Here is a 22,660-nt window from a genome sequence, read left to right as displayed (position 1 = left end):
ATGCCTGCAGCTCTGATGCTAATGCAGTGAAATGTCTTGTCGTTGTTTCGGAATGAGCCGAATAGGTTAATATGCTAAACATACCTGGCAGGGTCGTTCTCAGGCCGTTGTTGTCGAAACGACCTATCTTAGTGTGCGTCCCCCCCCCACTGGGGGTGCGTTCTGAGAGGCACATATTGGGCGAGGAGGGACAGAGAACTTGATGCACAGGTGTGGTTTAGATTGGGGTTACACCTCCCGCTTTGAGTCTGTTCCGGCTGGCCGGGTCACGGGGAACCAATGGAGCAGGTAATTTCCATTACAAAGCAAACTGTTGTCAGGACTGTTAAGGTTAATGTTAGTCCTCAACCTAAGGTTAGATTGCTGCATTTTTCATGTTTTGTGAGTTTTTTTCCTGCCAGGATTGCCATTTTTTATTGATATAGCTTAAAACAAAGAGCTCAGCATATATATTTTTTGTATTCTTATGAAATGAGCATGTTGATGTGAAAATAGTGATGGAGAGGTTCTTTTTCTATTTTTTGTACAATATAAACTACCCCCGCCCCCCCCCCATGTCTGAGACTGGAGCGTGGGAACAGCGTTGTGGTGATGCTGGGCCTCACTGCCTAAAGCTGTCAGACTAAAAAAAAAACTGCTCCCACTGCAACACTACAGCAACCACCCCCCCCCCCCCCCCCCCACACACACACACACACACACACACACACACCACTAATATCAGGACTTTTTAATTGTTTGGCAGGAAGTTTCAGCTGTGGAGTATCTCCGGTCCCGGTCGACAGAAAACAAACGCGCAGCTTTTCCCAATAGCCCGGCCCGGACTCCTCTGTCGTTCCGTCCGCACTTCCTGTCACTGGGCCACTCGGACAGGCTTCCTCTCCACCCCCATACTACCCGGGTTGTTTCTTCTCACTGTTGGTGCTCACCGTGCCGGGCTTCCCGGCCCTTTCCCAGGACCCCTACTGCTGCTCTGTGGAATGCCTGACACGTGACAGCCGGCGGGGCTCGTGGTGGGAAATTTGGCAAAGTCCTGGGAACGATGAGGGGTCCGTAGGGTCTGGGGATTCCTCAGGGGGTCTGATCTTCGTCGCAATTCTCAGAGCGTTTCTCGCATATTCAGAAGGGACCAGGCAGGGTCTGTTGTAAGAAGTCCTCGTCGCTGAAGTTCAACCGGAGGTCGGCGCCGGCACTCTTGACCGTACCTCTATCGCTTGCCGCTGATCTTGTACGGTGTCTCATTAGGGATCCCTTTAAGGGGAGTGGCTACGCCTACTGAGGAGAACCTCCGCAATTAGCAGAGCCGGGAACATCAAAGCCGGGGTGACCCTAACCTCGCAGGACCGAAGAAAAAGGGAGTCCAGCTTACTTATTTGGTTAGCACACGGCGCCCGTTAAGCCGCGGATACGCAGGGATTTAAGGTGTGGGGACTTTGGTTTTGGCAGCAAAGACAGCCGCTTTGCTTTGTGGCAGGTGAGTTTAATTAAAGGTGAGGCTACTTCCTCTGTACATTTAAAAAATAATAAAAAGGAAAAACCTCAAAGTGACCAGTTGAAGATAAAAAAAAAAAAAAATCCCCTTGTCCCAACGTTTGCCTCATTAGAGATCTCTACCGCAACCGGGAAAGAAAGCTTCCCTGGGGGGGACCGTTCTTTCCCCCTCCTCCCAGAGTCTGTCTTAATGACTTTTCTCTCTTTCTGCCTCTACTACTGCCTTTTCCGGCCGGGTGGCTTCTGCGACGGCGATGGTTTTTGATCGCCACTGTGGCGCCCTCCCAGCACCCGGGGCCCTGCCTTGACATATCTGGGTGGGCCCTCGGGTGGGCCCCAGGAAGCTGGGGGTGGGGGGTGGGCGCCGAATTAAGCACGGTGACCAGCCCCCATTTCTTACTCGCTCAGGATATAATTAAAAGCTAAAATAAATTGCAGCTAAGCAAGAAAGGGAAAGAAGTGGCCTGCTCTGGGAATTCGGATCAAAGCCAGACCTAAAATAGAGAGTGGTAATTAATATGAGAAAGAACAGGTTAGAAATCAAAAAAGGAACATCGCATCAGAAACAAATTATTGTGTAAACGAGCGCTTCAAAATGGTGCTTGGCTGCGGATACTATAGGGGAGCATGCAATCTTTTATTTTGCAGTAAGGGCGTTTATTCAAGGCTTCATCCTTAACGGATATTGGAATTTTTATTTTTTTTTGCATTTAAGTTGAGCACATGGTGCAGCTTGGGGGTTTAAAAGTGATTAGTGCACAAATTTAGTGGAGGAAAAGTACAATACAATATCCAACGCAGATTTTTAATTATTAGTGGATTAGAAGTGGGAGCTTAGCGGGTTTCTCATGCCGACGGCTTGTGTGTGTCTCCCCAGGCTGAAGTAGTGCCATTGGACCGGAGATATGGATCTGCACCTTGAAGTGCTGCTGCTGTTGGCCTTGCTGCTGAGCTTGTGTGGGGCCGTGGGGACCATCAGCTACAAGGTGCCTGAGGAGCAGCCCCCCAACACCCTGATCGCCAGCCTTGCGGCCGACGAGGGCCTTCCAGACACGGGGCACCTGTATAAGCTGGAGGTGGGCGCCCCCTATCTGCGCGTGGATGGTAAGACCGGGGACATCTTCACCACGGAGGTTCCGATCGACCGGGAAGGCCTGAAGGACTGCCGTAATTTGTTTGAGGGAGATCCCTGCATCCTGGAATTCGAGGTCTCCATCACAGACCTGAACCAAAACCAGGGTCCACGGCTGATCGAAGGTCGCATCGAAGTCCTAGACATGAATGATAACACCCCGCAGTTCCCCTCCCCCATCCTCTCCCTTTCTATTCCTGAAAATACCCACTTGGGGGCACTCTTCTCGATCCCTGTGGCCAGTGACAAGGATTCGGGGCACAACGGTGTGGCCGATTACTCCCTGGCCCCGGGGCCCGATACCTCGGCCCTCTTCGGCCTGCAGGTGGCTGAGGACCAGGGTGAGAAGCTCCCGCAGTTGATCGTACTGGGAAACCTGGACCGTGAGCAGAAGGACTCATATGACCTTAGCATCAAGGTCGTGGATGGCGGCAACCCACCACGATACAGCAGCGCCCTGCTCCGGATCATCATCACCGACTCCAACGACAACTCCCCTAAGTTCGAGAAGTCCCAGTATGAGGCAGAGCTTCCAGAGAACAGCCCCGTAGGACACTCAGTCCTCCAGGTCAGATATCCATTACATGTATATAAGCATGCTACAGATTCATTGTATAGTCATCATCATCGGCCGCGGATCCATCGATTAGCATGACGCTAATCTATCATATAGAGCACTCATGTCCCGCCTTTCAGTCATCCTGTCAAATACATGTTATCGGCATTTGGATGTAGTTACACTGCTGAGGTCCACCCATGTATTTTGGGAGATTGAAGTTTGTGTGGGAATATCCCAGGTTTCTGCAGTAATATTTTGTTTGGCTCAAAATAAAGTGCCTTTCCCAGACCCTCTCTGCATGCTCTCCTCATCGCCCTGCCAGCCACCACTCCCCACTTCCCTGGCTGATAGGTTCAGGTGTCTTGTGTAAATTCCCAGAATGAACACAATTAACGAATGCAATCTGCAAGGTACTGATTGAAACCAGAAGTGGCAAACTATGGTGGCATCCCCCTCCCGTCCACAAGGGCACTTGAATCCCCAAAAGCAGACTGACAAGTGCTCTCATAGAGGAGAGCCTTGCCTATCTCAGTGGGGAGTGGGCCAGCTTCCAGCCTGTCAGGGCCAGGGTTAAGCAAACCAGGAAACCAAATCATATTTTTGCAGCTATTGATTTTTTTCCCCCCTGCTCCCTTCCTCTTGCATCGCCTTGGTGGCTTAAGCGATACAAAATGATAGTGAAGTATTGACAATTGAGAATCGCATATTGAATTGCTTAGTAATGATTAGGTAAGCCACAAATGTGGAACAGATCCAGAAATAGTTTCTCCAGACAGACGTGGTTGATTCTTCTGTAAACAATTGCAGGTTTCTGAAAGAGCTTTGGGATAGTATTTGTCACTGACTTAAAAATAGTTTCCTTAATTTATTGAAATATTCAGGGAATTTATTAGGTACTTGATGCAAAATTTCTGACTTTACTGGTGAGAAGATTTGAAAGGCTTTTTGGAGTAGTTTTATGGATATGCTATGAGAATTGTTTTTCTATTTTATTATCTTTAGTAGCGTTGGTACTGAACTCCTTTGGTTAACTGGATCTCAGTAGTGAACAGTATTGCTAATAGCAATGGAAAAAATGGGGAATGTAATACTGTGAAATGTATTTGTTTTGAAAGGAAATTATGTAAGGGGTGTGTGGAGGGAAAAGTAAGGGTGGAATGGGATTGAATTATCATTAGAATCATTGGTGTAGTGCAGAAGACCTGCTAGTATTCTAGGTGATGCTAATGTCAGTGTTGAGTCCCTGACTGGACATTTCACTCACATTTTAGGCCTGCGGAGGGTATATTAAAGCGTGCCCCAGTCCTCATCAAGTCACCACATGGGTGTTACCATTAAATCCCGTTCCATCCAGAAGTATCGTTTGTGTAGCCTGCAGCTGTCACTTTATTTGGGCCCATGACAGAAGTAAGGCTTTTTCCTGCATTAACGTTACTGCCTGGTGCAAAAAGAATAAAATTCCTTTGCATTAAACAAATGGAATACAGTTCTTGCCATAGAAGGATTTGAGAAAGCATCCCAGATTTACTCTCCTAGGAAGCCAAGCTTATATTCATGTGGTGGAAACCAAAGAGGATGCTGTAAATCTTGTTAAAGGGCAGTTTGCTGGAAGGGTGCTGCATATTTATTACCCTAATGCAATCGGGGTGAATTCTCAGATTCCTGCCTTGCTGGATGCGGCTTATTTTTGGCAAGGCTTAACACGTTATGGGCTGATCTGATTTTGGTCCATAAGCTCTCTGTCACTCTTCTCAATCTCCTCCTAATGGCACTGTCTAAGAGCCGTTATTAACGAGAGGAGCTGATTAACATGCAAAGTCTCATTCGCCCAATTCAATGCAAATGAACCGTGTGACGATCACTTAACGGGATTGTTTTTTCATCGTGCGCCTGATGTACACTAAATTTGGATGAGAATAATAGGAATCTTATCATGACAGGGCCATCATAAAGGGAGCTGTGCTGTCAGCAGAGGCAGTGTCTGACAGTAATTTATACTGGGTAATAAAGGCACCTGGAAACTGCCCTCCTGTCAAAGAGTCATTGTATGAATGCTTTCCATATGTAAAGGTCTTTCTCTTGGTCTGTCTGCAGGTTAAGGCCAATGATTCTGATATGGGGCCTAATGGAGAAATCGACTACAGTCTGCACCAGGCTAACGACGCTGTCCAGAGGCTCCTAAGGATTGAACGGACAACCGGCATCATCTCCGTCAAGAGCCCTGTGGACCGAGAAGAGATTAGCATGTTGAGGTTCTACGTCATCGCACGGGACAGGGGGCCAAACTCCAGAAGCTCCAAGGTCTTTGTTTTAATAAATGTCAAGGACCAGAATGACAATGCCCCCACGATTGAGATTCGTGGTATTGGGCTGGTAACCCACCAGGATGGGGTGGCTAACATATCTGAGGACATGCCCATTGGAACTCCTGTGGCTTTGGTCCAGGTCTCGGACCGTGATGAGGGTGAGAATGCAGTCGTGACGTGTGTGGTTGCAGGAGATGTCCCGTTCCAGTTGCGGCCAGCCAGCGAGGCTCCCAGTGACCGCAAAAGGAAGTACTTCCTGCAAACGACCACGCTTCTGGACTACGAGCGCGTCAACGGCTATCGAATTGAGATTGTGGCTGTGGACTCGGGCAACCCAGCTCTCTCCAGCACCAACTCGCTCAAAGTTCAAGTCACAGATGTAAACGACAACTCCCCCATCTTTTCGCCATCTCTTTTTGAGGTGGACTTCCCAGAGGAGAATCAGCCTGGAGACAAAGTTTTGGATGTGGTGGCTTCAGATGCAGACAGCGGGACTAATGCTGAGCTCATATACAGCATTATGGACTCATCCATGAAAGGAGTCTTCGACATCAATCCGAACACAGGGGAGGTTCAGGTATTGAGTCAGTTAGATCGAGAACAACGGGAACGGTATGAGTTCCATGTTGCCGCAGCTGACAAGGGTGTTCCCAGCCTGCGAGGGACAGCTACAGTAGTGGTCAGAGTGCTGGACCGCAATGACAATGACCCCAAATTCATGCTTAATGGCTATAGCTTCTCCGTCCTGGAGAACATGCCTCCCCTTAGCCCTGTCGGAATGGTGACGGTCATCGACACGGACAAAGGCGAGAATGCCCGAGTGCATCTATCCGTAGAACCAGACAATGGTAAATTCGTAATCCAGAACGGCACGTGCACTATTCTCTCTAGTATCTCGTTTGACCGTGAGAAAGAGAGCACCTATACTTTTCGGCTGAAGGCTGTGGATGGAGGCAACCCACCAAGATCTTCCTACGTTGGTGTGACTATCAACGTCTTGGATGAGAACGACAATGCACCTTATGTCACCAAGCCATCAAATTCCACATACAAGTTCCTTCCTCCTGTTACCAATCCCGAGACTCAGGTAGAGATGGTAGAGGCGGAGGACATTGACACGGGCCCCAATGCTGAGCTGGTCTACAGCATCACAGGTGGAAACCCCCATGGACTATTCCGCATCTCCCCCATGAGTGGAGAGATTACTCTAGCTAAGGAGTTCACCCGTAAGCACAACGGCCTCCACAGGCTGGTAGTGAAGGTCAGCGACAAAGGAAAGCCACCGCGGCACACCACTGCCCTCGTGCATTTCTACGTCAACGAGACCATCAACAACGTCACCCTGGTGGAGTCGCTGGTAGGCCACAGCCTGTACACCCCCCTGGACACTGACATCGCCGGTGACCCCGAATACAGCCGTGCTGCCCAACGCAGCAACATCCTGTATGGCAGCTTGGCAGGGATTGCCGGTGTGATCCTGGTCATAGTGGTGGTGGTAGTCATCCGGCACCGTCTGCAGAAGGAGGCCAAGAGCGGTTATCAGGCAGGAAAGAAGGAGACGAAGGATCTGTACGCCTCTAAACAGGGACCCAAAAGCAGCAAGGGTAAGAAGGGGAAGAAGGGCAAAGCCCCCAAGCCAGCCAAACCCCTGGAGGAGAACGAGGAGGCAAGCCGCCAGAATACCTTGAAGTTCAACCTTATTAATGACAGTGTCGGTGACAGTCCTCGAATTCATCTGCCCCTAAACTACCCACCAGCGAGCCCGGATCTGGGCCGCCACTACCGCTCCAACTCGCCACTGCCCTCTATTCAGCTTCAGCCTCAGTCCCCCTCGGCCTCCAAGAAGCACCAGGCCGTTCAGGACCTGCCCGCCACCAACACCTTCGTGGGGACGGGGGACAACAACTCCACAGGCTCCGACCAGTATTCGGATTACAGCTACAAGGCTAACCCCCCGAAATACAGCAGCAAACAGGTAGGAGACTACTTCCTAAACACAGCAGGTCTGGACAGGAATATCACATGGACTGATGGCGTTTGGTAGACCTTCAACCAAAGAATTTCACTGCACTGTCACTCTTGCACACACTGCAGGCATACTGAGCCAGACTTAGCTAGAGTGTGCTTTTTAGTTTATTTTATTTTGTTTTATTTTATTAGGTTGTAAGTGGAAAAGACTTTAATTGTTATGTTAATTCTGAATGAAGGAATTTCCAAGTTCTTTTTTTTGAAGATTTATTTTTTAGGACTTGTTTATATTTTTATGGGTCTACTTTAAATGAGAATTCTGTCTTTGGGCTGTCTGTCCATTGAAGCTATTTGAAATTCCTCACAATGACCAGGAAAGAAACAGCCACAGGATACCTGCCTGTGCTGTCTGTGTCAGGGATGGACATTTGAAATGCATAACTGTTCTACCGATGGGAAAAATTCAATCTGTAATGCCGGCAGTATTTTGTTTCACGTGGCTTTCATTTCGCTTAGAGTGATTGAACTGTGTCCACTATGCACAACTCAGAACCGGGGTGGGGGGTTAAAAAGAAGGTGTCTCGGCATTGTGATGGAGAGGGGATGGGTCTTTCATTTTTTTGATCCACCCAGCATCCCATTGAGCCCCTGAAAATGACTTTAATAATGGTGCCTTTATTCCTTCTTTTACATGGTGCTTAAGCCAATTGTTTGCACGGACTAATCGCAGGTAATTCCATCCCCTTGCCTACCCACCTAAAGTGCCTTGCCAAATTTGATGTGCATGCCGGGGGGATTGGGGGTTATCAAACGCCTGTGTGTAATGAGCTTCCGGCGTGCACAGCTACGGAGACGGGGGTCAGGGTGTCACCCATCCGCTTGTAATGTGTCTTTGGTTGTGAATGTAGAGAGTGGACCATGACAAGTTGGGTTACACTATTTGAAGAGAGCGGGAACCAAAGTTGTGTGTTTTTTTGTTGTTTTGTTTTGTTTCTCTTTTTTAATTACAGAGACAATCATAGAGTTGTGAATGTATTAATGCATTTTTACTGAAAGTCAGTCTGTTACGGCATGTTTATGTCGGGTGTCATCTAGAACGAGAGTCACGCTCGAGGAGGTGTCTGAAGTGTTGGAGGATGTCCTCGCTGTTTCTGTCGCTTGGGGCAAATAGTCCATTGGTTTGGCACCAGTTACAACAGCTTGCACTCATAAAAATGCAGCTTGTTTGCTGCGGTTTACTGGGATCACATCTGGAAAATGACGTAAAGCCTATCGAAATTTGAGGAGTGGCACACATGCTAATGCCATGTTAGGGGAGGAATTTTCATCTAAATGTTGTATGCTTTAATATTTAATGGGATTATGCAACGTTTTGAATAGGAGCAGGCTGTGGTTTTAATGTGCAATGGCAATTGAGAGCGATCACTAGGCTGGGCTCTTCGGGGTGTTTTAAACTCTTTATCCATTGAAGTGTTAACAAGTCACTTTTATGTTTTTTTTTTGTTTTTTTTTTGTCTGCGTTACCTGTCAGCTTGACTGCATTTAAAGCTGTGGCTTGATCCCATCCAATGATATTTCATTTGCCTCTTGTCATTTTATGTCAAGTCTCTGCAATGTATTCTGTACATTGTTTTTTTTTTGTATACGTTTCTATGAGCAAAGTCAATTTTATTTCAATAAACGTTGTGGAAAAAGTTCAACTGCACTGTGGTTGTCCGTTCATGGTCGTCCCACGAGCAGAGGCAGAAAAGCTGAAGGTACAGTATTCCCCCCCCCCCCCAGCATGTTTCCAAGCAGGCTTCACTTAACCGGAGGCTTCCTGCATCTGTCAAACATCGACCCTCTATTGACGAGACCATTAATGATTCATAAACTCTAACATAAACTCGCCGTGTTCCAGTTTCTGTAATCCGTGTCCTAAGTGACCTGGAAGTCAGTGTACTAACCTTAACCTGAACTATACTAATTAAACTACACGTCTTATATCGACATTCTGCAAAACGCCAACTGCATCTCGTAGACAAAATTTTAATGAGCGACATTCTGTCAATTTGCAACATGAACTAAACCATCCATCTTTTTTTTCCCTAGAAGATCTTTACTGAAGGGAAACAGATGTTGGATCTTTGGGAAGCTGTCAGCCTGTGAAGCACACTTGCATCCCTATGCTAATTCTTGTTTTTTTTTTTTTTCTTTCGCTGTGCGGTTTGGCCTCCCTGCCTGCCAGCCTTTGAATTCACACGGCCTCCTCGCCGTCCGGGTGAGGAATCCTGTATCAGAGACCACCTCGGTTTTCAGCTTCCGTAAACTCTGATGATGCATCTGTCCCACTAGTCCTAAATGTGCCCTGTTCCTGGCACCATTTCCGCACATCTTCAACTTAACCCTTTATGCGTGATTTGGCCCCTCGCTTTCAGAGAGAGATCAACATTAGAGAGAGTTATCCTGCCATTTGTTCACAGTGCTAACAGGCTAGTGGCCCCCTGCTTGTCCAATCCATGCGGAAAACGACTAATTGGTGCACGTCCCCCTCAATAAATGGACAGGGGCCGACGTCACCAGGGTCACTGTCCGGTTCTGACAGGTGCAGCAGCAGTGGGGGTTTGAGGGGGGGAGGGGTACTGGGGATTCGTCAGATGTTGATCCCAAGCTCACATGGCTCTGGAGATCGCCGTCGCTTCTCCACTCTGCTTGTGCCGTTGCCATGGAAACAAAGTGACCAGTGTGTTCACTGCTGACTCACTGCAGGGAAGGAGGGGGGGGTTGAAAGATGGGAAAGGGGAGGGGGGTTGAATGATGGGAAGGGGGGGAGGGTTAAAAGATGGAAGATGAGGGGTGCACGTGTGCGTATGCGTGGGGGGGCGGGGTAAAGGCATTGCTGGGAATTCCAATCTCACTGCATGCCGGTTCTCAGGCCCTTGATTCATGCCACAAGTCCCGCCCGCCACACATAAAGCTGAACCTACATCCAATTGGTTATTCTGCCTTTTTTATTATAGCTTTCTGAAGGCTGCCGCAAAAAATCCAATTTGGGGAATTATCACGTCTTTAATTCAGATGTTGTCAAAAACAGGACCACGTTGTGCCCCCCCTCCCCACTGGAAGAGAATACTGTACCTTAAGCTTGGCTCTGCTCTGCGACGCAGTGTGCGGTTCCACTGCCTTGTTGGGGGGTTGTGCGCGTCTGTCTTGGCTGGGCGCTTGTGTCTCTGCAGTACTGTCCTGCTTTTGCTGAAGGTGTGTTTGTCTCTGCTCTGTGTCGATTCATTATTAGCCGCTGTGTGCTCGCTGGGGATGGATTCCTGACCTCGGGAACAATCACCTGTTCCTCTCTGCTCCCTGTGTTGCGATAGCCGGGCCGCAGATCCAGCTCGCATTAGGACACCCTGCCTTCTCCCTTCTCCGTCTCTCACACTGCCTTGCATAACCGAAATCGGTAAATGTATTCCTCCGTTCCTCCCAGCTAATTAAGCGGCGAGGGCGGCAGGAAGCCTGACACTGTCTGCCTTGTTCTTTTTTTTTTTTTTGTTTTCCACTATAATCTCATGGTCGTGCCCCAGCCCGCTGCTGCGGTCTCCAGCGTGTGGCGCTGGGGAGCATCTGGCACGGCGTCACACGTCAATGAGGATTTTGGTTAACGTTCGGTCAACTGCAGGAAGGTGGGAGGAAACGAGATGGGGAGGGGGCTCTGAGGCTTTTCTGCTCCTGGTTTTTCGAGGAAGGGAAACGGAGCCGAAGAAGAAGAAAAGGGAATAAACCGACCCATGAATAATTCATGCCTTCCAGTATACAATGGTGAGATGATTAAAATAAAAAGCTGCTAATTTTAAAGAGCTGGGATGCCGTAAGAGCTGCCCCCCCCCACCCACCCCCACCCCTTTCTGCAGTGTCGTGGTGATAAAATGGGAATCGTTACCCTCGAAGCCACACACCTGTTACGGCTCTCGGATTGATGGCATCTTTTGTACGTTTTTTCATGGGAGAAAATTGCACCAATTTCAAAGCTGTGAGTGTGGGGGGGGGGGTGCATTCCGCTTTGTGCATTCCGCCATTCTCATCCGCGTTTCGGCGACGTCAGGGTCGGCTATTTCCGTAATGCCGCCACCGTCGCCCAGTGTGTTTCGGCTCAAAAAAAAAAAAAAACTCAGGTTGTATTTGTGGTGGCCAGTAACTTTAACCGCCTGTGTTTCAGCTGCTAGGCACCCTGTAGGGCAGGTGTGGGTAATGACAATGTTTTATTTCAGTGCAGATAGGATGCACTGGAGCCCAGTCTCAGAATAGGGGCCCTGAGGCTTAAGGCTGGGGGGTGGAGATCACTCATCAGCAGAAAATTTGCATGGGCCGGCATCTCAAGCATTGGCACGTGTGTGTCCCCCCCCCGCCAAGTAGGCGAGCGTACAGGTGAACAGAGAGATGAAAAGCCCCCAGTTCACAAAGGCCTCATTCTTTTTCATGTCGAAACCGTGCAGCTGGAATGAAGCTTCGAGGCCCTCGTTTAGTGATCATCCCCATGTAACTGGCTTGTATCCCGCTGTTCCAGGAAACCGCGAGCGCCGTGTGCGAATTGATAACCAGGTTTTGTGAGAATGTATTTCATTTGTTTCCCCAACACGATTCTGTGTCAGTTTTCGTGTGCCTAGCATCCTGCTTCTGGATATGCAGGTTGGATTCTTCCCCTTACCAGTCCAGTATCAGTCCTTTTTAAGTGCGTACTGATGCCACATGCTCGTGGGAGTTTAACAACGCAAAAATGTTTTGAGGGCAGAAGGAAAAATCAGAGATAATCAATCAGATTGTAGAGGAGGTGGGACCAAGACATCTGATTGGTTGGTCCAGCCTCTATAATTTGATTGGCTCAGAGAGATAACCAATCTTTTTTTTTTCTTCTGCCCTCAGAAAATTTTTGTGAAAGTAAAACTCTAATGAGCATCCCACATGACTGGGTATCACTGTTCTGTGAGCCAGAATCAGGCCGCCATGAATTAGTAGCTATCCTGTATGATGTTTGATTCCATTAGTCTTGGATGCTGGAGTGCTTATCACCTGGATCTCAGAAATCTCAAGGGCTAAGGGGATATCAGTGCTGACTGGTCCCATTCACATGTGATTAAAGGTATGTGCCCGGTATGAGTGAGGACTAGTCCTAGGTGAGCTGTCAGTCTCAGTGAGGCCCAAGCTAGCAGTGCTGGGGGCTGCTTGGGACCCCAGCTGGCATGAAACCTCTATCCCTGTTAGCTGTACCCTCTAACCCCATGGGGTGTGCAGCCCTTCATGATGCACCCCCTCCCCTCCCCTGCCCCCCCAACCCCAACCTGCTGCAAATCGCAGATTGTCACCCGCCATCTGCTGAGATGACCCCCCCCCCCCCCCCCCCCCAACATGCGCCTGCATTTATGTATCCTGACAGCAGAACGCTTGCATATTCAGCACAGGGGGCCTAACGTGGCGTGAAAAAATAATCAGGGTAATCGTAAAAAAAATAAAATAAAGGAGGTCCATTAAAAGCAGGTGCTGAGCTGAGCACACCCTCCTCCGCCAGGTATCCAGACACGGCTATATGCAGAGTGATGTCAAAGTAACACCGAAGGCGTGTAAGTGCAGGCGTAGAGCTCTGATTGATGTTCTGTACCAGGCAGGAATGCTGAAGGCGAGCCTTTGAGTTCAGCAGGAGTACACGGCCAGCACGCGGGTCAGCCTCTACGGGCTTCTCCATCCTTCCGGAAGGAGAACCACGGGCATGATTAATCTTAACTGGCCACAGGGAGGCTTGGGAATTAGAGAGGGCAGTCTGCTAACATGTGACACGGTCATGGTCATATCCCCGCTTTAAGTGGCCCTCTCGCTTTCTCAGAGCAGGCAGTGCGATCGGTGGCAGACTGGGACACACGTGTACCTGGACACATCCCTCCCCTTAGCCGCTGGGGGGGGCAAGGCGCCAACATGCAGGGCGTGTCGGATTAATATGGGATGTAATCGCTTGCTGGTTTTGCAGTCTTCATATCGATTGGTTTGTTGGTTGTTGGGTTAAACATTTGACGTCGGATGATAATCACGTCCTCTGTGAGTTTATAAAACCTTGACTGGGACATCGGGATCACACACACACACACACGGACGATCTCGCTTTCTGGAACATGTGCACCGAGATACACACATGCGAGGGCGTGAACAGAGACCCTCTCCACACTGGGTCCCCAGTGTAAGTACTATACTTAGCAAAACAACAGGTTGCCAAGTTACCATTTTTCGCACCAAACTGTTTTGGCCCAGTGCGAGGGTGTGGACAGACGGACGATGGTGCCGTCCGGGGAATACACGAGGTGCGATGTGATAGCCAGTGAGGGAACCAACGCCGACAGATGTTAGCTCGCTTCACCGCTTACTTCCATCCTGACGAGAGAACAGATTGACCCAAAATAAATAAATAAATAACGCCACTGGTAGCCATATGGGGGGCTGGGGCAGAATTGTTCTCTAAGCGGGATTTAATGCAGGCCTTTTTGTTGTATATTCGGGTGAGTGGGAGCAGTCGGAGTGAAGGAGATGGGGGTGGTAGGGGAACGATCAGGTCCCCCTTGCTTCGCTGTCGCTCTTCAATGCTTCAGGCACTTAACCAATGATGAGACCCCCCTCGGTGTCGGAGTCAGTGTGTAGCAGGTGGGGTGAGGGAACTGACTGATAGCACCTGTCACACTGGAAGAGTACAATGCTTTTTGCCCCCCCCATCAGGCATGTTGGACAGGGGCTATCAGGTCTGGCAGCACTGACCCCGGTAAGATGGGCTTTCGGGGGCAAATCAGCCTTCTGCAGTGCGGTGCCAAGCATTGTGCTACAGCACGGGGACACTCAGCCACTTGGGGGGGGGGGGGGCTTGGACTGTGATTGGCCAACGCGGTCCCTGCGGAGCGGATGCTCAGTGTGCGAGTTACGGCTCTTCTGTTGGCAGGCTGGCATGTCATCTGTTGGGGGCTGTCCTGGAAGTGTGATATGAACAGTCATAAATGACGGCTACAAGGAAGTGTATGTGACTGCGTTTGGGAGAGGAGCTGTGGAGAGGACGGGGGCACAGGGGTGGGATTTAGATGAAGGGACACGGGGGGGGTTCCCAGCAGTACTGACCAAGAGTAAGAGGGCTGGGTAAACATCCTCCAAATCGCATGTATACGCACATAAGCCCAATAGCGAGCCTTCCCTGCATTAGCAGCCAGCAGATTTATAAACCCAGGGATGGAGGGATTAAGCAGCGGTCAGTCAGAAAGCAGGGGGGGTCAATGGGGACCAAGCTGCGGGCACTAGGTACCGTATCCAGGGTGACGGAGGAGCAGAGAGGCGGGAAATGTGGCGGCGGCCAGAGGGCTCCTTATCCGTCAGTGTTCAGTGTCTGCTGTTGTGCCACTTATTTTCCCGTATGATCATACAAACAAGCTAAATCTTTAAACGCGAGTGTTTAAAGCAGACAGATCGTCATCAGCCATCGATCTCACCACCCATCCTCCATTGCCGAGCCTGAACCGTAGTGTAATTTACTCCCACACGTTTGTTACTCACAGGTGTCCCTGTCCAAATGAACTTACTGGGCTGAGAGTCATGCCCATTCATATTTGTTTGGAGATCTTTCACTGGATCTATTGATGTTAAGCGACTCATAAATGGTCCGATTATAGCTTCTACTGCAGAGCTAGAAATTTGAAACATTCAGCTCATAATTGTAATTCCTTGACGTCTAGGCACCTGCTGCTCCAAGTCCAAGACAGTTGAAAAAACTTTTTTTTTTAAATAGTATACTTGTTTTTCTTACCCTTCCCATTGCCTCCCACGACATGGGCACAACCTAAAAAACGGATTAATATTTCTCCTTTCAGTTGTTGAGACATGCAACATGTACTTTGTGTCACTGCCAACAGGAGAGATGATGAGATTCCTTAGGCGAAAAATATATCCTGTCATAGGGTTTCATTTTTCACTTAATTAGACTACAAAACCACAAGATACCTTGCTTTATGCTGTCATAATAGAAGGTCAGATTCTTATGGTGGCATACCATTGAAAGACAAAGCAGAATTAAGCTGCCTTCATGGTGTCTAGCCTTGTTTAATTTGACCGTTCTTAGGTTCTGCCTTTGTGCTTAACAGAAGCACTTCTTTATATGCAAGAGACATGTTGCCTTTTCTTCAAAGCATAGGCCCTTTGTTTTACAAAAACAAACTGCCTGCATTATCACTGGATTTAAAAAAAAATTGGAATGGATGTCTGTAGAAAACATTTTATGAGCTCCACAAAATGCCAGTATTTTCCAGCCGTCAAAGTCACCAGTGCCCACGTTTTCCTGACTGTGCCCCTGCTTCCTCATTTGACGTCAGACCTGGTTTTTAGAAGAAGCATTAGTCTGCGAAGCCTCAGGACTTTGAGACAGGAAAGTCCCAGACGGGACTCACACACCAGGAAATGCAGCAGGAAAATCTGCTTGTACATTTACTGACCGATAAAATAAAATAACTGTTTCACCATAGATTTGTGTTAAACATTGATTTTTTTTTTTCCATTTAATGAGCAAGAACGCAAAGACGGTAACATCGTTAATCTTGCCTGTGGAGCCCTGACCTCTTGCTTATTTAATGCATTTCCTCAGATTCAGACTGATTTAAATCTAATTTATAAACGCGGCGGCGTCTGCCGCTGCAGCGTTTCGCTCTGCGCCTACGTCTGCTGAAATCCATCCATATTCCCTCACCTGGAGTCTGTCCCAGGAATAATGGGGCAGGGGGCCGCTGAGGCCCTGATCACACTCACACACCGAGGGCGATTTCGAGATGCTGGCTCATCGGGTCACGTGTTTTTAGACCAGGGAAGGAAACGCACACAAACATGGTAAATGCACACAAACGAGGCTGGGAAGAAGAGAAAATGATTGGTTTACAAGATAGCCAGTCAGATTGTAGAGGAGGTGGGCCTAAACAACTAGAGAAGGCAGGACCAACCAATCACATGTCTCCTCTAGTGGCTTGGACGCACCTGCTCTACAGTCTGATTGGTTATCTCTGCAAATCAAACATTTTTCATTCTGCCCTTATAACATTTTTGTGTAAGTGAAACTCCCATGAGTGGTTTGAATCCCCAGTCTAGCAGGTGTGCAGCTACAGTGCTCAGCCGCTAAAATACTCATTAATTTGCCGTTCATCAACCCTAAATGGCAACTGTGGCTAAAGCTTCTGCTCGACTGATACTTTTGAAATATAAGGTTTACCTGACAGCCACAGACACAGCTATAGAAAGGGCAAATCCAGCTGTTTTTTATGATGAACAGATGAAGGGCAGCAGTTTTTAACCTGCTCCTTTCATTTTCAGTGATTGTACTTGAGCATGATAGAGTTTGATCCCGTTTGCATTAATTCTTTGCTCATCTTCTTATGAGAAATGTGTTTGTTCCCTTTCATGATCATTTACAAGCCCTGTCCCTTAAACTGTGCCTATTCCCTGACTGCCCCCATTCCCCCCTCCCCCATTGTCACTCTTGATTTTCTCACATCCTTCTTCTTGGCCTCCCATAGCACCAAAACATGAAGGAGATGTGAGTGTGAGCAGTGGATGAATTTTAATGTCAGACCTGTAAAAACTGCCCCGCAGCCATCGCAAGTCGAAGTGCCAGGTCAGGCGAGGGGGCTCATTTTTTTTTTTAGGGGCGGTTTGTTCCTGCAGAGAGCACTATTTAGCTTGTCCGGGGGCCTAATGCTCAGGCCGTTGTGGTCAGATAAGGTTACAGTGGCAGAGAGCGTTGCTTGCTCTGACAGAGCCCCAAGGTGCATTCAGCTGCTGCCTACTGAGCGTGAATCGTAGGCCGCCCACACCCCTAGGCACCGCTGTTTCCTGCTCCGAAGCCCCCACTCTCAAATCCCCCTCGTCCTCAGGCAGCGCTGACTGCCAGAGCTGACTTTTGGGGGTTGTTAGTGGGGTCTGGGGCTTGGGGGAGAGGGTAGGGTGGGTCGCTGAAGCAGAAAATGGATACATTGACAGGCGAGCTGAGCATGAGATTGTCTTAGGGGCTTGGTTTGTTTTTACACTTTAACATGACATGTTCGCTGGTGGGCTTTTACTTTTCTGGAAGCTTTTGGGGAGTCATACTGTAGAGGGTGGCTTTTCTTACCAGGCCTTCATGCTGTGCTGTGTTGTTCTACCAAGGACAGAGTAGCGTACTGTAATCCATTAATCTTGAAGGGTCAGTATAACGTACCTCAGTGCGCTAATGTAGTTGGGACGGTGTAAGTACATCATAATGTGATAATTTGGCCAGCAGTGTGCTGTAGTGCACTTGTACCGTGGCATGCTAATGCAGCCCCTAGCTTTACATTATAAATTCGTCGGCACACTTTAGCGGATGCTAACGCACTGCAGCATGTAGCACCATGCTAACGAAGCCAGTTGTACTAAAGCATTTAGCCAGGTATCCTGTTTTGTTAGGGTGGCAGTAATGTGTAACAGTGCGCTCATTCGGCCAGCAGTGTGGTAAGGACACGTGGAACACAAAGTCCATGTGCTTTGTAATCTTTTATCAGCACACCGCTCTCCTCGTGCTCTGCCTTCTGTTTCACAGGCTCAATAACTGAGGATTATGGGTAATCGTTGTCTTCGTTTAGCGGTTATCGATTTCTATGGTTTGCTTATTCCGCTATAGGTTCACTGTGTAAGATAATGTCCCTGCACCTTACCTGCTTCCTCCTGGGTGCATACGCAGAAGCGTGTGTTATTTCCCCTTGGATATTTGCAGGGACTTTTTAAAGTTTTGTCCACGTCTCTGATGTCGGAGGCTGGAATGCGAGGCATAATTCATAACTGTCACGAATCGCCGGCCGCCATCAAACGATTAAATATTTTCAGAAAGAGCTATCGGCTTATCGGTTTTTATTCTTAGCTTGGTTCCCAGCGGCGGCTGGTGCGGTGCCACACCGTCAGCCTGACCGTAGCGCTGACAGGAAGTGGGCGCCCTGACGATGGAGATGGACGGCGGCCCGCCCCTGCATGCCCGTCACTTTCCCCCCGGCCCGTACATAAGCTTCCCCGCCCCTAACTGCCGCGCTTAATATTACCGGCGTGGTGCTCACCTTGAGAACAGTCCCACCCACCCCCCAACTCCTTAGCGAACTGTTTCAGAAAGATAACGCAATCTTTCATGGGGGGAAAATGTATTATTTACGAGGCCCGTCAGTGTTTCACTGTGCTTATTATCAAGAATCATTAAGACCAGGGAAGGCTGGGTTTGTGGAGGGGGGGGGGGGGGGTACGTGCCTGTGTTTATTGTGAATATGCTGATGACGGGTGACCCGGGCATTCAGCTCTCCCTGGCGGGGGCAGGGCGCTGCTGTCAGGTGCATACCAATGCAAGCGAAGGCAGGCGCTGTATGCGGCAGAGAGGAGCAGGAGGACTGGGGAGGAGTGGGGGGAGCAGGAAACGGGCCACTATGGCTGTGCCAGGGTGGCAGAGGATGGGATGGAGTGAGAGAGAGAGAGAGAGCGCTTTCTTATTGCAGTTATGTTTTCTTTTAATTTGTCAGTGATTGATCTGCTTCTTCTACATGACCGCTGTGGACCAGCTGGCACTCCTCCTTGGGCCCTATTGCGTCTCTGAATTCTTCTTTGCTTTTTGTTTGTTTAGCAGGCACTTTTGTCCAAAGCCTTTTTTGAGACAACGAGGTCACCCTGGAGTGATTGGGGTTTTAGGGCCTCGCTCAGGGGCCCCATTGTAAAATCACTCTGCCAAAGCTGGGATTTGAGCCGACGACCTGCTGGTCATAGGTACGGCGTCCTCATCTGCTGTGCCGCACACCGGCCGCACGGTGGAGGGATGTGGCACGAACGCCGATGTTGGCAGTTACCACACTGGACACATGGGGCCCCAAACGTTAGCCGCTCGTAGCTGTTTTCTCCTCCCCCGTTTCACCAGAGCTGCTCTGCAGATCTCCTGGCTGAAGCAGCTGGCCACTTCCACTTGGACGTCTTGGGCTGTGCTTTGCTATCCCCAATCTGGGGGATTAGTGCCTTATCTTAGCATGATGCAAAGCCCTGAAAAAAACCCAATGAGAAGGAGAGGGAAGGGAAACACAGTGGCGGTCCTGTTCATTCCATCTCCATCCAGTACCTCTGTGGTCAATTATAAGGACCTGCGAGCTGCACACAGATTACAGGGCGGTGCCTTAAACTCTGCCTCACCTGAAGGGTTGGCAGGCTTCCGGATGACTTCTAAAAGCCTGGCAGAGATGGGGATGCAGCGTCTAACTCGATGGGGTGGTGAGGCCTTAACCCACACGCTAACCGCGGGAAAGGCGAGCCGAGAGCCAGACCGTCAGGAGGCAGGCCGCACGCACGTCTGGGGAGTGGCAGGGGGGCGCTGGGAATGTGATGCAGCTGCTGTGGCCGGGCTTACGTGCGGATATCGGGGACAAACCAGGTACTAAAGCCGTTATTTACTCTGTGATCATCTTAGCGTTGGAGTGCACCCATCTCTCAAATGGAGATTAGTGGAGATTACGCGATCCCAGATCCTCTTTCTGATATTTAGCTGGTCTAATCTTTTGCATTACAAGGGGGCAGAAGAGACTGTTTGCTGCTGAAGTTCCAGCCCAGGCGGAAGTCGTGGACGTGAGCGGCGTCATTTGGGGAAGGGCTGGCTCTGGGGGGGGGGGGAGGGGAGGGGGGGGGTCCAGCAGCCGATTCTCTGTGGGAGGCCTTTGTGTCTTAAGGGGCTTAATTAACACTGTCTTTAATGTAGTAACCCAAGAGATTAGTCAGAAGGGGGAGTCGGCCGCCATTATATCCTACAGAGTGGAAATGTTTCTGGAGAAAAGTTTAATTAGAGCATGGGGGCTCAGGCACGGCTGTCCCCATGCTGCGCCCCCCCCCACCCCCTCCCCCCCGCCGCTGCCGCTCCTGACAGATGAGTTTCTTTATGGATAAGCTCATATAATTCCGACTCTCTTCATTCAGTCCCTTTATGATTGGAGTCTTATTCCTTCCCATCAGTGCAGCCCTCCCAAATGCCAGCAAATATTTTCTAAAGGCCATGCAATAAGAAGTAAATGTAAACCCAGGCCAAGGAGGATCAAACAAATACTCGAACTGAAAAGGAAAAATTAAAAAATAGCGTGGACTGTAGGAGATGTGGACTGTAGGAGATGTGGTCTGTAGGAGATGTGGACTGTAGGAGATGTGGTCGAGGATCCGACGGACAGGCATTCGGGAGGAGGTGGGAGGGGCTCCAAGGGGGCATGTGCAGCTCGCCGTGCTTATAAGATTTTGGTCTTAAATGCGGGACGCAGCCGGGGGGGGCGACTCTCGGTACTGATGATAGCAGCCCGCCTCCTCTGTCACGACTGATTTAAATCTCCTCGGACTCTTTCCTCGCACGCCTTGTTTTTCCCTCCCCTGTGGCATCCGCCGGTTTTAAACGCTAATTAATAGAAGCCGGTGTTCATCAGGAGCTCCCCGTCAGAGATAAAGTGTCAATACGGGCAGTAAACAATGTGGACTCTTATCTCCTTTGGCAGAATCTAGAAAGATGGCCTTGGGGCGGCCAGTCATGGGCTTCCTTCCATGTGGGTAAAGTCTGCTGAGTTGTTTGACATGGTGGGGGGGGGGAGTTTTTTTCTTTCTTCCCCAGCAGAACTCACTGCTTGTTACCACGGAAGGGATACAAAACTTTTTTTCAGTTGAAAAATCTGCTCCTTCCCACCCTGGCTGCTGTGCGGACGCCGGGCAAACTGGCGAGGATCAAGGCGCCACGCTCTCCCACACCTCGCCTGCCGCTGAACCTGCTTCTGTTAGCTCGGCAGCGGTGACAGCCTATCAACTAAGGCTGAATGTTAAAATAGGCAGAAGGGGGCCCCATTCATACATACCCCCCTCCCTCCACCACTGTCCCAACCTCGTGGTGCTTCGAGAGCCGTTCATCTCAGTCACAATCTCATTCGGAAGCTTGGATCCCGTACCCGCGAGGGAGCAATTTGCTACCACTACTCTCCTCTTCCTCTACACCACCCCCCCCCATGGGTCTCGATCCAACAACCTGCCATTCCACCCTATCCCTCACGGAATTAATTGGTGATGCACTAGAATCCACGCTCGTGACCAGCAGGCCCATTTTCTGATTGAAGCCGCTAGCGTGTGCGTGTGTGTGTGTGTGAGAGGGGAGCCCTGCAGGGGTGTGGGGCGGGGTGGGGCATTGCCTGGGACACGAGCAGCTCCCCCTATCACTTTTTCAAATGATGATTTCCAGGTTACTGAGCGAATTCCATTTCGCAGAGATAAGGGCAGGAGCTGCACTCTCAATCAGGCGCGGCCCCGTGGGCGTACCCCTCCCCGGGCCTCCCCCCGACCCCGTCCATTTCCCAATCCTCTGCTTGACCTCCTCTGATCCCCATTTCCCCATGCCGCTCCTCTGCGCTGCTCTCCCGCCACCCTCGCGCTCCCTTAAATCCGCCACGCTCCGCGAACGGGAAAAAGACTTTAGTGTGTCGGGTGCCGACGGTGAGCGCCCGCTGGGTCCACTTCCGGCGGGATCCCGCGGCCCAGCAACCTGCTATCTGCGTCCCACGGTGCCAAGCCGGGGCGTTTGTGGCGTTTGTGTCACGCGGTGTGTGGTAGACCGAAGTAGTGTGACCCTGACTGTGCATATATCACCGTTCAGGTCTGATTGTCTCTGTGTGCTAGGTGGTTTTACCGGGGGTGTCAAGGTTGCAATTGCACCCTTTACTGGTCAGATGAAAATGCTACTTAATGTGGCTAATGTTATTCATAATCATTTATCATAATAAATAATCATTTATTTTTTACAAGTTTATTCTACAAATCTGGATGTCTGGATAGACCCTCACCTTGCACCTGTGTGTCTGTGTTTGTGTGTGTGTGTGTGTGTGTGTGTGTGTGTGTGCATCTGCTTTTCAGAACGTGGCCGAATCTCATCAGATTTCCTTACTAGTGGGATTAGTGTTGGGTTATTATATTATCATGCAGCCTAAATAACATCTGAGAGGTCTCCCTTTGCTGGTGTCGATGGTACTCCCCCCCTCCCCCCCCAAAAAGGCCGACTGCTGCCATTAGCTACGGACAAGAAGAGTCAGCCACTTAGGGGTGTGTAAGGGGCGGGGGAGAGAGGCTAGCAGGGGCAAAGGAAGGAGAGAGAAAGGATGAAGGTGAGGGAGATGGAAAAAGGAGCAG

At 49.7% G+C, this 22,660-nt stretch overlaps 1 protein-coding gene across 8 annotated transcripts in view; it reads left to right on the top strand.

The window, feature by feature from the left end:
- Window positions 1-22,660, top strand: part of pcdh1b (protocadherin 1b) — a 136,267-nt gene that overhangs the window by 6,079 nt on the left and 107,528 nt on the right. For all 8 annotated transcript variants that reach the window (XM_023811508.2, XM_023811509.2, XM_023811507.2 and 5 more), the window contains 2 exons: window positions 2,369-3,191; window positions 5,277-7,463. In XM_023811508.2, coding sequence (XP_023667276.2) covers window positions 2,397-3,191; window positions 5,277-7,463 — 2,982 coding nt within the window. In that variant the 5' untranslated portion in view covers window positions 2,369-2,396. The remainder of the gene's footprint in view (window positions 1-2,368; window positions 3,192-5,276; window positions 7,464-22,660) is intronic.

This window comes from Paramormyrops kingsleyae, chromosome 10, assembly GCF_048594095.1.
Source record: "Paramormyrops kingsleyae isolate MSU_618 chromosome 10, PKINGS_0.4, whole genome shotgun sequence".
Lineage (NCBI taxonomy): Eukaryota > Metazoa > Chordata > Actinopteri > Osteoglossiformes > Mormyridae > Paramormyrops > Paramormyrops kingsleyae.
The sequence above is the reverse complement of the archived record's forward strand: the minus strand, read 5'-3'. Positions and strand labels throughout refer to the sequence as shown.